The sequence below is a fragment of the Anabrus simplex genome, chromosome 6 (assembly GCF_040414725.1).
Source record: "Anabrus simplex isolate iqAnaSimp1 chromosome 6, ASM4041472v1, whole genome shotgun sequence".
Taxonomy (NCBI): Eukaryota; Metazoa; Arthropoda; class Insecta; order Orthoptera; family Tettigoniidae; genus Anabrus; species Anabrus simplex.
In genome coordinates this window covers 246,556,942-246,570,852 of record NC_090270.1, presented here as the reverse complement: position 1 = coordinate 246,570,852, position 13,911 = coordinate 246,556,942, and the positions used below count along the sequence as shown (strand labels likewise).

Here is a 13,911-nt window from a genome sequence, read left to right as displayed (position 1 = left end):
TCAAGGTTCGACTGTATGTTCGTATGCATGTGTCATAAATGAGAGTGATTAGGTACATTTTCTTGTAACCATTTTAATGTTTTTTTAGTTTAAGGTTTTAAATTTAATGATCAAATCACATTATAACTGTATGTCTGCGTGCCTTTTATCCTATCCTTTTTTCACTTAGACCTTGACGCAATATATGTGATGAAATCCAAGAATTAAAAATCTTCCTATTTTTGATTTCTAAAAGTTGGCAGCTATGTGTTGATATTGAAAGAACATAGTTGAAAAAATTCACATCAGAGGTCAGACACATCCAGAACACATAGCTGAAAAAGAAATAAACCTCTGGAGGCAGGCAACTGAAAAAAAATTTTGATTCAGCGGATATGTCCCTGTTCCCTGCCGAGCATGCAACTTTTAGCCGTGGATCTTGCCACATCACCCACCGAACCAGTTAAGCACCTTCAAATTCCAGTGTGCTGAGCAGGGATCGAACCCATGAATTTATGATCAAAAAGCCAGTGCCACTCATCTCAGCAAAGATATATCAGTTTTGTTCATATAAGTATGAGGAACAAAGCCCTAGCTACTAAATTATATTATACCTATTAGTCTCTGACAATTATTATGCTTTAGAGAACTCTCCAAACTATTTGCAAATTAAACTTCTGAATGGATTTGTTTGTGCAGCAGAATGTGTGTTTAATTTTGGAAAAATCTTCTGCTTTCCAAATTACTTCCTAAATATTCCCCTGATTTCTTCTGATTCCTGTTATTATTATAGTACTTGTTTTGCTCTATTTCTTTCATCTACATACAGTTTTCCACCTGCATCAGTTCTTCTTTGGATTAAGTTTTGATACACCTTCTTCTAACAATTCACCAACCACCTGCAGTGTTTACTTCTTCCTATCTTTGCACACAGGTGTTCTTGGGCATTATGAGGCTGACCTACTACAGCATTTCTGCACTCATTCTCTTTCTGTGTCCTGAACCTACTTACTGTCTACTCTTTGGAACTTTTCACTAATATTCTGCATATATTTCTAATTTTCTCATCCTGCAGATTTTCTACCCTTATCTGTCTGTCTGTATGTCTTCTAAGCTTAATGATATTTAGGTCATTACAGATCAGATCTGTATCATCGAAAAATCCTTGACATACCCGTACATTGTTAATGAATTTTCTGAATTCGAAGTCAGTTATGATATAGTCTCTTATAGACCTTGTGACTTTGGCGATTCACTAGAATTTCTCTGAGAGCTTTGTAGCCATCAAAGTCATTCAGAACCCTTGAAGATGCTGAACGCAATCTGTGGTGAAACGTCGAGACCAACACGTGCTCCTAGACCACGGCCTGTAAGCCTGGAAAATACAGACATTCTTCTTAACACCAGCCGTGAGATCCTCAACTGATATTTTTGTCCATATCATTCGAGAACTTTGCAATAATTTCTCCAGTCTTCACCAAAAAGAAATAAGGTGCATACTGGCTTTAACCTTCAAGCTAGTGGTCATTTATCCTGTAGTGGTAGTGATCTTTTACAGACATTGCACATTCTAAGTGCAGATTCTTAGTGCAAATTCTGCCAAAAGACATTAACATATATACATATAAATAATTGTATTTATAAAATTGTGTAATAATTTACTTTACTTTACTAAAAAATTATCTGTCTTCCAAAAAGCTTGTCTAAAAACAGTTGAATTTGTTTAAATGATTTATTCTTTTAAAAAATCCACTGCACTTTACATGTGTATATTTATATAATAAAAAAGTGGCTTATAAAAGGAGCATTGTTTTGTATTAAACATAGCTTATATACACTGTATAGTACCATTCTGAGCTGAAAAACATTTAATGTATACAGCAACTGTGTTCCTACTTTTACACTTCACTCGAAATCTGTTGGGAGAGTCATTCTTTTTCTTCCTCGTATGTCAAACCTTCAGAACTGTTCTAGTTTGTGATAATAGTGCTGTTGAATACCAATTTACACCGCAGAAAATATATATTCTTCACCTATTCCTGAAGATATATTCTCCAGTTGATCTCAAAATCTGGCCTCTCATCATCACTGAAATTGGCATTGAATATTTCTCGAATAGCAGTGATACAATCTCACAAATAATCAGTTATAGTAAAGGTACTTTCACACTCAGAAACTCTAAACTGTGTATAACTCTATTACAGCAAGATGTAGAAAGAGAGACAAAACATGAAACATTATAGAGCACAGTGTCAACAGGGGAAAGCAGTGCACAAGGGCAGAAGTGTTATACTTTTTTGACAGTGTTTCACAAATCAGTACAATAAATTTGATACTGTATATAAAAGTTTGATTATTGTGATTGAATAAAGAGCCTTTCCAAATGCCTGATATAAGGCTGTGCCAGTGGACCAATGGAACAAAAGCCTGATATTAGGTACTTGCTAATTTGAGAGTTAAGGTACCTTGACTTACTGGATGGCCTGCAGATATTGGAATATCTCTTAGTCAATGTGTCAACATCTTTAGCCCATATTGCTTGGATTCATTAATCAGGTTCTCTGCCTGTCATATCAGCCTGCTCCTCAGGAGGCCTCTTGGGGCTAAGTATGCTCTGTTTCAGACCTCATTGCAGAGTTAAATTCTTTGGACGGGCCAGGATAAAACTCAGGGTGTCTGGATAAGGGGCAGGCACACTATCCCTACTTCACAGGACTGGTTCTTCTACAGACTTTGATAATATGATATTATCATTGATTTTATGGTATTTTAATTTCTTCCACATAAACTGTGACTCCTGTTGTAAATGTATGCTAAATTTCCTTTACTCCCTGTTCTTATATGTACTAAACTGAAATGCATAGGGTGTATCTCTGCCCCTCTGCTTTCTGGATAAACACTTCTCTTTTGTATTCATATGTCAGTGTTTCCAATTGGTGGTCTACGAAATATATTCCTCTGATTTCTCTGTATCTTATGTGAACAAGTGTTTTTATGTTTGAGATACATTCAAACTAAACAACAAAATAACCTTTTGTCCATTGAAGAACAACTTCATGTTTGTCTATCAAAGTTGTGACCAGGAAACAAATTCTCATATTCCCAGAGATAAACCCAAATATCACATTGAACTGCCAGTATTAAGAACTATATATTTGAAGAACTGTTTATATTTTTGGCTCAGAGTGAGTCCTTGAAAAGTGCTTTGCAGAGACGGTATTAATATAAATATCATTATTGAAAATGCTTTTGTATAAATATAAAAATTACTGCTTCTGTTAATAACAAATTTTGCAAGTAGTAAAAAATTGAGTACCTTGCTTTGAAGGGTGTTAAATAAGGACTCTTTCAAAATATATAGATGGTAATTTGGTTTGTTTTCGTACAACACCATTTTATATATTGCCCTAGGTTAAAATATTTGCCATACAGCAAGGGTTCCCCGGTGTTAACCTTGGACAGGTGGCGCTCAGTGCAATGTGAGAGGTGGCGTGGGGTACATGCTGTCTACTATGATTGAACTAGCTTCGATAACAAAATTATGAATTTTTATCCATTATATATTGATGTGTTAGATTTATTAACTCAATAGCATGATATTTTATCGAAAATAAATGTAAATATCCAATACTAATAAGCTTCACAGCATATAAAAGTAAAAACTTGTCATGGTTAGGAATAATTTTTATTAAACACATTATCTTGCATAATTCAGCTGACAGGCTTAGATCCTGCTAACTACGTAATGTTTTTGCTGCAGTATATCCCTGGGTGGTGGGGAGGGGTCCATCCAAAATAATTATGCTACTGGAAATAATTATCCTCTTTATGACAATCAATATCTTGAGAAGTTATTCGTTTGTGAGTACAATTTCCCCTGACTCTTTCAATTTCCAGGTTCGTACAGTTTGCAATGAGTTGTAACATATTATCGTTCATGAAAAAAATGCTCAAGGCTTCTTCAGGCAGTAGCATTAAATTTTCCACGTGGAGAACAATAAAGAATTAGAGGACAGGATCTTCTTGCTGCAAGTTTCACTCATGGTTAATGAGTGACAATGTTGTGGGTTCGAGTACGTGAGTTTTTAGCAGGAGGATCTTTTGTCCAGTTTGTAATATCGTCCTTTCCTGTTGTGGTCCAAACCCGTTGAGAAAGAGATAAATCATCATCACTAATATTTTCTGCTAGTTCATTAGCGCTCTGTCCCGTATCGGTTAGAGTCTACTTCTAATAAATTCGTTCTCACTCTCACTAAAACTTCTTCTTTCTCCTCCACAGTCTGTAAAAGACATAACACCCTTGCCTCTACTCTTGATAAATCATTTCGGTGATTAGGGATTGACTGAATGAATTCCTAACATGGTTACAAAATAAGTCATTGGATACACTCAACACTGCTGCTGGTGTACGGGACTGGTGACGCGGATTCTAAAGAGAAACTTCATTGCATTGCTAGACAATAATCCCTTTTTCTAAGAATGAACACCCTTCACTACAATGCCACTGACCTCAAATAAAAGGCAATTAATGTGGGGAGAGATATGCGGCAGCCAAGTTCTCTAAGTTTAAAAATAAGCACAATCAAACAAAATAAATTTGTGCCAGGTCACAAAATACCCAGCGCCACCACTCTCAGGTTAAGTTAAATATTTCTAATTTTCCCAAAACAGAAATGTTTGGGCATCACTGCTGTAAAGACTGTGATATGATGTTTGTACCTATTGTAAATAACCTTTGTTAATTTATTAGCTGTTTGAAATGAAAAACTGAATAGAATAAGGAAATCATTTTATAGAACAGTATCCTGATATCCAGTTCTCATAACAGTTGCAATTGTGCACATTCTGTGAAGTATAGGTCTATTGAGGATTGATTTGTAGTTGAGTAATCTTCTTCAGTTGATTGACTGATGTATATTGAAGCAGCCAGGTCAAGTGGTTTGTTATGATAGGAGCGATACACAATTATTTTTATCGAATAGAAATTATATGATTAAACCATGACTGAAGTAGTACTGGTAATCATAATGAAGTCAAAGTACAGCATTGCACAGCAGTGCAGTCTGAATTGATATTATACTTAGAAAAACTTTTGTTCTGACCCTGTGTACCATCCATTGTAATGCATGCACTGATTTTTTACTCAGATCTGTACAGAGTAGAAATGAGTAAATATACTTACCATAGTTTGGGACATTAGCTCCTTTTGCAGAACTTCATAGCTCATTTCATATTGACTTGCTTTATTTATTAGTAATTGGATGACGGTTTTCCAGGAGCCAGATGTGCAACTACATACTGATGACCTGGGAGAGGTTAAGACTGAATTGCTTGATATAACTCAAGACCCAAAATCAAATGAAGATGAAGAACTTAGCAAAAAGGAAGAGGAAGTTGAAATTGAGGTAATTGCTCTTGTAACTGCTTGTTTTCAGTCTAAAATTTCAAGTTTAATGATGGCCTACTATCACCAAAAGCACAAATTGCAACACCCAAGGTACACAGTCACAACAATAAACACACATGATATGGCAATATGAGCACAAGGCACAAAATTACTTACCTTGGAGGCAGTAGCATTAAATTTTCCACGTGGAGAACAATAAAGAATTAGAGGACAGGATCTTAAATTACTACTTGAAGGGTTGCCAGGTCAATATCGCGAGCTACCAAGTTAGAGATGAAATTAAAAAATCAATAAATCAAACTTTACTTAAAAAATTAGGAAAGAAAAAATCAATGATACTGAAATAAGATTTAAGATTTCTTACAATATGTTGAAAAATCAACAAAATCAAGAACAAATAATTTGATGTTAAAATTAATTCTTTGAAATAGGTATTAAATATCTATTTTTAAAATGATTAAAATTATGACTGTACACTCAGATAGCAACCTAAAATAATTCTTACAATGTAACAAAAATAAGCAAGTTGAGGAACTTACACCCAAAAATTATTCTTGTTAAATGAATTCATTCAAATAAGAGACAATTGTCTATTATTAAAATAATTAAAATTATGAACACAAACTCAGATAACAAGCTACTGTAATTCTTACAGTGTATCGAAAAATAAGCGAAGTCTGCAGCTCGCATCAGAACCAACAAATGTTAAACAGATCCATAAATTAAGAGTTAATCATACCACTGGCCAGTAAGTTTAACTAGGTAGTCCACAATTAATCTGACTAAACTGAAGTTTGTTTCCAGTCCCTCTACATAAACATTTCAATCATCCCAGAAACATGGTAACACACAAAATTTAAAATGCAACAACAGCAAATAAAATTTTACACGCATAAATAATTAGATGAACAGACAAGAGAATTGCAGGAGACCAAAAAATAATATTCCCCAAATAAGTTACAAATTACGAAGGGAAAACAATATTAATATTCCACAAGTAACTGAACAATGGTACACACAATGAAGCCTACAGCTTCAAACCCAAACTAACATAATTCATTAACCGGCAAAGCCAACTAAATATAGCATACACGGGAGATAAGATAAAATAAATGTAACACAATAAAGAAAGAAAAAAAGAAAAGAAAACACGGACATGAATAGATTGAGAAACGTAAACGGAAGTATCTTTAAGGAATGGGAGAAACAAATTTCAGTTCCCTACAACCACGATATTACAATAATAATGTATAGTTTTTTAATTTGTCATTTCGTCTATCAACATATTAATAGAGGACCAAAATGCCAGTTATTTAATTTAAATTTTAGGAGGCCCTGGAAATACGATAGTGTGCGAATGAGACAGAAAATAAACCATCCCTGAAAGGAGTAAAAGAATGATTCCATCATGAAAATTAAACTAGCACACAGCATCAGTCAATACATTAACAGCAGTGCAATAGAGACTGCAAACATGAACCAGGAAAAATAGAAAGAAATCAACCTACCAAAATTAATAATATTAATAATTATAATAATCCCAACAACATTAAGAAACAGAAAAGTTAATGCAGTGATAATCACAATTAAATAAAACTAATAGAATAAGTTATTTCTCATAGGTGCATATACTGAGTTCCAGAATTACCCCATTATCAATTACAATTGGAATGTTGAATTTTGCAAAATCTTATTACATTTTAAATATCTTGAGGATTCAAATTATATTATTAAAATGTCAGATGCAGAATGAATTCCAGTTTAATTTAATAAATAAACCATCGCTGACAGGTCTATGAAAAAGTAGGCGTAATTACAAATTACAGTTGCGAGGTTGGCCTGATAAAATTCTGACAGCATTGCCAAAACTTCCCACAATATTAATGTCAATGATAGCGTGTTACTCAGATTCTTCTTCTCCAAATAATCTGGCAGTAGAACAGTTTCGAAACAATTAAAAAGATATTTGTACTTACATCCTTGAGTGTCCAATTTAATATAATCCCATAGCTTACATTCTTAGGTCATTTTTGAAATGAAGCACATGCTCCCAGTAACTCAGAGATCACACTTATTATAAATGAATGGCAAATAGTAAAATAGTAAAATACGAATCATACTGAAATTAAGGCAAAAGCCGTAATTTACATGGCTCTTAGCCTGGAGTATCAGACTCCATCCCACCAACTCTCAATCGTGTCTTCCATAAGGTCTTTCAACGGGTACGAGTAGTTGCATCCATCATGGAGGTTGGCTGCGTCAAGACTCACTTGCTGTGAGCAAAGAGCAGCACACCACACAGTTCAAGAAAGATCTGCACACGCGCGCACAATCAACTCGCTTAATGAGCGAATGAGAATAAACGAAGCTATTGACATAACAATAGCAGATAACAGTCTTAGATATGCAGATGTGTTTGGTCACACTAATTATCGGCAATTCAAACAAGGGATGATAGTTGAAGCTAAATTCCCCGTACACAAATACATAGGTCCAATAAATGAGGGTAGCTTTAATTCATGTCACACAAATATTATAGAAGAAAGTCTTATTAATCCATATTGATCAGTAAAACTTAAAATAAAATTAACACATTATCAGCCAGTCAATATTTTAAAGTTTTATTACAATATTATGTATTCATCTTTTGCCCTCTTTAAGGCCTTCCTTAGTGCGAGTCTTATTAACTATTAAATATGATCATAAACTGTTAATTAACATTATCATAACTTATGCATTAATTCTGGAACCACAGCTGGATCATCATTGACTGAAGTCTAACTACTTTCTTTTCCCACTTCATTGTGCTTGCCTCTATTGTGCTAGAATTGCATGACTTTTCAAGAAACATGATTGTTAACAACAAAACAAAAATTAAGGAACAATACACTTAGGACATTAAATGGAACTACTGTGAATACAGGTGTGATTTTCAAATTGATAAAGATCCGTGTAAAGTGGCGATTACCAAAAGATTGATTCTGCGCTTCTGTAAGCCGAATCTGTACCAGAAGTTCATTAAAAACCTACTTATACTGCCACATGCCCCTACCATTAAACCCAATACTTCCACTTCTTCTAAATTGTACCCTGGTAAAATTCGATTGTAGATGTTTAGATGTTATTCTTTTCAGTGTTAACCTCCTCAGGCTGACCAGTACTGTAAGACTTGTTTTTTACTGTTTACTTGGTATTGAAACTGGTTATTACATCTAATGACTGTTAAATCAAAATAATTTAAAGTTTGATTATCTTCCAATTCTAACGTGAACTGAATATGTTTATCTAGAGCGTTCAGCTGTTTTAAATGTTTGTCAGGTTTTACTTGCCTTTTGCCTTTGGCAAACTTAAAAATACATTAACAAACACAGTACATGTTTCGACCACTCAGTGGTCATCTTCAGCTGTATATAAAAAATCTTAGATGATAACATTTAAAAAGCAAGCACATTGGATCTTAAAACTATATCCCATGGGAATCCAAAAACTATTGTTCTAGATGCTTTAAATGAAATGGAAGATGGGGAGGGGGGTTGGGGGTGAGGAGATTTATGTGAATGATACTTAAATTACAGTATCGTTTACAATTGTGTTTAAAAACTTAAATGATGAAAAACATATTTAAAATATTTAAAAGCGTCTATGGTAAAATTCTTTTTGATAACATTAGGTGGCGTGAATAAAAAGTTCGTGTTTGTAATAATCTTCAGGCATTTGTGAGAAAATAATAACTTAATTAAAATTCGCGTCTGTGGTGCTGTTAAACACTTTGTTTTTAATAAACATACTTTAAAATATTCTAAAGTGTCTATGGTAAGGCACTTATTCAAAAACACTTGTGCTTGAATGAAAGTTTATGTCAGATGCACCAGTCCTCAGGTATTTATTGTTTATATTTAATAACTTCCTTGAGTGATATTCTTGTGGCGGATTAAACATTTGCCAGATAAGATAAGTCAGGGCCACGCAATCTCGAATTCAAATATCTTCCCGCTATCTATTTAGAATTTGGAGCTTTTTACTTTTATCATATGTCATATTTTAATATATTACGATCTCCTGCTGGTTACAGATCGCGAGGCAAGGTGCCCGAATCAGATCGCCATTTTGTATAACAGAAGCCACCACAGGGTTTTAACAAGTTAAACGACTAACACAATTTCTTTTATCACATTCCGAAGAGCAATTCTCGGAAGTTAAACAGTCAACACGGCCTTTTAACCACAAGAATATCACTCAAGGAAGTTATTAAATATAAACAATAAATACCTGAAGACTGGTGCATCTGACATAAACTTTCATTCAAGCACACGTGTTTTTGAATAAGTGCCTTACCATAGACACTTTAGAATATTTTAAAGTATGTTTATTAAAAACAAAGTGTTTAACAGCACCACAGACGCGAATTTTAATTAAGTTATTATTTTCTCACAAATGCCTGAAGATTATTACAAACACGAACTTTTTATTCACGCCACCTAATGTTATCAAAAAGAATTTTTCCATAGACACTTTTAAATATTTTAAATATGTTTTTCATCATTTAAGTTTTTAAACACAATTGTAAACGATACTGTAATTTAAGTATCATTCACATAAATCTCCTCACCCCCAACCCCCCTCCCCATCTTCCATTTCATTTAAAGCATCTAGAACAATAGTTTTTGGATTCCCATGGGATATAGTTTTAAGATCCAATGTGCTTGCTTTTTAAATGTTATCATCTAAGATTTTTTATATACAGCTGAAGATGACCACTGAGTGGTCGAAACATGTACTGTGTTTGTTAATGTATTTTTAAGTTTGCCAAAGGCAAAAGAAATAAAGTATCGATTAGGTGGCTTTTTATATTAATTTGTTGATTAAACTCATCGATACGGCCATGAAGTGGACAGCTTGCAATAGGTTTTACTTGTTCATTGATGATCACAAATATGTCATCTATATATCTAAACCATTTGTCTAGTCCTTTTATTTCATTTACTATTTTGTTAAATTGTAATTTTTCCGTAACTCTGCCATTGTCCGGTCCCAAGTCCGGAATTTTATTTATTCGTATCAGAAGCAATATATCATATAAATTATTAGTTTAGAATGAGAAATAATTAGATAGGCCTAACTGGTAAAAACATACTAGAGGTACATTCAGAGTAGCAATTATATCATATTGGACTAGACTTTGGCTAGATCTGGATCATTTGGTGTGGCCTTAACTAAATCTTGCATGGTGCAAACGAGAGGGCAAGAGTTGCAATTAAGGAGGTGTGCCATGGTTTGTTCTCCTCCGCAGGCACAGAGGGTTGACTCATCAGATCATCAAATAGACCCCACTTCTTCATATTGTTCTTAATCGACCGACCCCAGACCACAGCCTGTTCAGACTCTTCCATGTAGACCACGACTCTTCATAACTGGCTGGAAGAGTTTCAGATGGTTCGGTCCATCCCTTGAGATGAAGGTTTCTGGATCTCCAGGAAGTTAGTCTTGATGATTGAGCTGACCCCGAAAGGCACTCAGTAGAATGAAGAAAACTTTTCCTCGATTTCAGTCATTGTTGAGCAGGTTGATAATCATGTAATGGATGTGTTTGGGAAATGTCTACTTTAGATCTTTCATGTTTGGCAGCTACTTCACGTCTAATGCCTGGGGGGAGCAATGCCAGCCAAGCAGTATACCTTATCACAAGGTGTAGATCTTAGGCAACCAGTTATAAGCTGGCAAGTTTCATTTGAAGCATTATCTACCTGTTTGGCATGACATGACCTATACCAAACAGAGCATGCATATTCTGCTGCAGAGTATCTCAGTGCTAAAGCAGTAGTTGTCATTGTTTGACCTTGCATTCCCCAGCTAGTACTGCATAACTTGCGAAGAATGGAATTTTGCGTAGATACTCTGTGTTTCGTGTTAACACAATGTTGTTCATACCAGAGTGCCGATCCAGAGTTACTTCTAGATATTTAGGTCTTGGGCAGTGATTCAAGAGAACACCTTCCCAGAAAATCTTCAGTTTTCTTCTTGCTTTCATATTCTTTAAGTGAAAAGCGCAAACTTGCATCTTTGAGTCGTTAGGCTTTAGATGGTTTTCTCCGTAGTATGGACTATGGACTTACTTCATCTAAGGCTTCGATTAGTCCCTGTTCAACACTCTCAAACTGATCACGCTGGATGACAATAGCTTGATCATCTGCATAAATGAAGCCTTTTGTTCCTTTTGGGAAGGGTTGATCATTCGTGTAAATATTAAATAATATTGGAGACAAAACACTACCTTGGGTTAGACCATTCCTGAGGTTCTTCCAACGACTATGTCACCCTTTGAAATATACAAGGAATCTTCGATTTTCAAGAAGACATCAAAGAAATTCAGTCAGCTTGTTGTCCTTTGCCATCTTATTAAGTTTACTCAACAGAATTTGGTGACTAACTGTGTCATACACTGTAGTTAGGTTGATGAAGACTGCTCCGGTTATTATCCGATTTTCAAAACCATCTTCAATATATTGGGGCAAATGGATGATTTGTGATGTACAGTTCTTCCCTCTTCTAAAACCAGCTTGTTCTGGGATCAAATGTGGTTCAACTATTTTTGTAAGCCTTACCAGAATCATTTGTTCTAAGATCTTGAATAAATGACAGAGCAAGGAATTGGTCTGTAATTTTTATGATCATGTGGATCTTTTCCTGATTTAAGGAGTGCTATAACTCTACATTTCCTCCAAATTTTGGGTATTCTGCATGTTTAAATGCAATTGTTAAGTAGATTTAGTACCCATTCTCTGGTAACAGGTTCAAAATTCTTGATTTGTTGAATACAGATTTTATCTACACCAGGAGCCCTTCCATTTTTACTGATATTTATAGCCTCGTTCAGTTCTGCTATGGTAAAGGGATTAGAAAACATACTGATCTCTGGTATGAATTCTGACTTAGTAACATCCACTTTTGTTTTAGAACTGGAGTTTACAGACTTGCCATTTTGGACGAGTTGGTGAGCAATTTGGTTTGCAGATACGTTACAAAGCGATAATGCTTTATTAGGATCATTACTGAGATGCCTGACTAGCCTCCAGGCCTTCTGACTACTCCTATCCATGTTAACCTCTTCCATCAATTTTAACCACTGTTCTCGTTTAGTCTCTGAAATAGCAGAGAGAAGTTGTTGTCTGCTTGCAATAGTTTCAGCACTAAAAGGATCCCTTTCATACAAATTGAAGTAGTTTTTCAGTGGGACAGATGTTTCCTGGCAAAGACCATATATGTAATTAGTTCTGCATCCTTTTGGAATGGTTTCTTTAGAACACAATCTAATGGCATCAATAAATTGGTCATGTGCCTCTGGTATGGGACTGATCATACTCATAAATTTATCCAAAGAGGAAGTGAAACATTCCCAGTTTGCCTTTTTGAAATGATATCTTCTCTTAAAGTAAACACTGTGTGGTCTAATTGCGGCTAATATCTGGCACATTATGGGACGATGCTGTGTGTTAGGAATAGGAAGGCAGAGAGATTTAACACACTGATGGGCAATCTGCTCACTAACAAAAATAAGGTCTGGATTGTATCCACGTTTGCACCTTTCTCTGTTGAAGGATGAACAAAGTTTGTTATCATGAATGAGGGACAGTTAGTGTGATTCTGCCCAATACATAACAGCTTCTCCATTCTCATCATATGGATAACCCCATGTAATGCTGTGGCTGTTGAAATCATCCACGAAGATGGACACATTCTGCAAATGCAGATTATCAGGTTGTCTGAATGAAAAGCTTACTTTTGGGGGTTTAGAAATGGGAAAAAAACGATAGAGTTACTCAATTCTATTGCAATAATCTCTGTGTCATTTTCATCTGTGATGGAGGTTGCAATAATCCTGATATCTGGTTTAGTGAAGATGGCACTTCCATAATGGCCATGAGGATGTTCGACTGCCAATCTCATTCCAGGGATTTTAGGACATCGTTGATTAACATCTCTATGAGTTTCTTGTATACATAAAACTTCACAATTATGTTTTGGGCATATTTCATATAAAAGATCTTTACAAGAAGTCAGTCCTTCTTTGTTAAGGGAAATAATTTTTAAATTGGACTCTATAAGAGCCTTTCCCTACTAGAATGAATCATTTCGGATAGTACTTTAATGATGCCTTTGGAATGCTGATGTTCAGTTCAGTAACGGAAATTCAATTCCGAAGCAGGAATCAGCTTCACAAGTCTGGAATGAGAAAGAAGGAGGGTTTTGGTCTGGCACCCAGCTGTAAAACTGCTAACACTGAGTGTTGGGAGGCGGTAAGTAACCTGACCCCCTAAAGGGGCCAACAGCTTCGGGCAGATGATCTCCCTTAGGTGGGGTGATGGTCCCCTTAGTGGAGGAAATGACACTGGAATCCATCAGTGGAAGACCCAAGAGGAACCGCTCACTTCCGTTCCCAACAGTTGTAGAGGTGGATGAGATTACTGGCTGTGAAGGCGCTACTCACTCATAACTGGAGTCTGCAGCAGTCTGTTGCAATCTCTGTG

At 35.3% G+C, this 13,911-nt stretch overlaps 1 protein-coding gene across 1 annotated transcript in view; it reads left to right on the top strand.

Annotated features, from left to right (window-relative positions):
* The window catches only part of LOC136875698 (zinc finger protein 501), a 63,666-nt gene that overhangs the window by 32,841 nt on the left and 16,914 nt on the right, over positions 1-13,911 (top strand). The window contains exon 3 of the mRNA XM_067149259.2: positions 5,256-5,384. Within this exon, the coding sequence (XP_067005360.1) occupies positions 5,256-5,384 (129 nt within the window). The remainder of the gene's footprint in view (positions 1-5,255; positions 5,385-13,911) is intronic.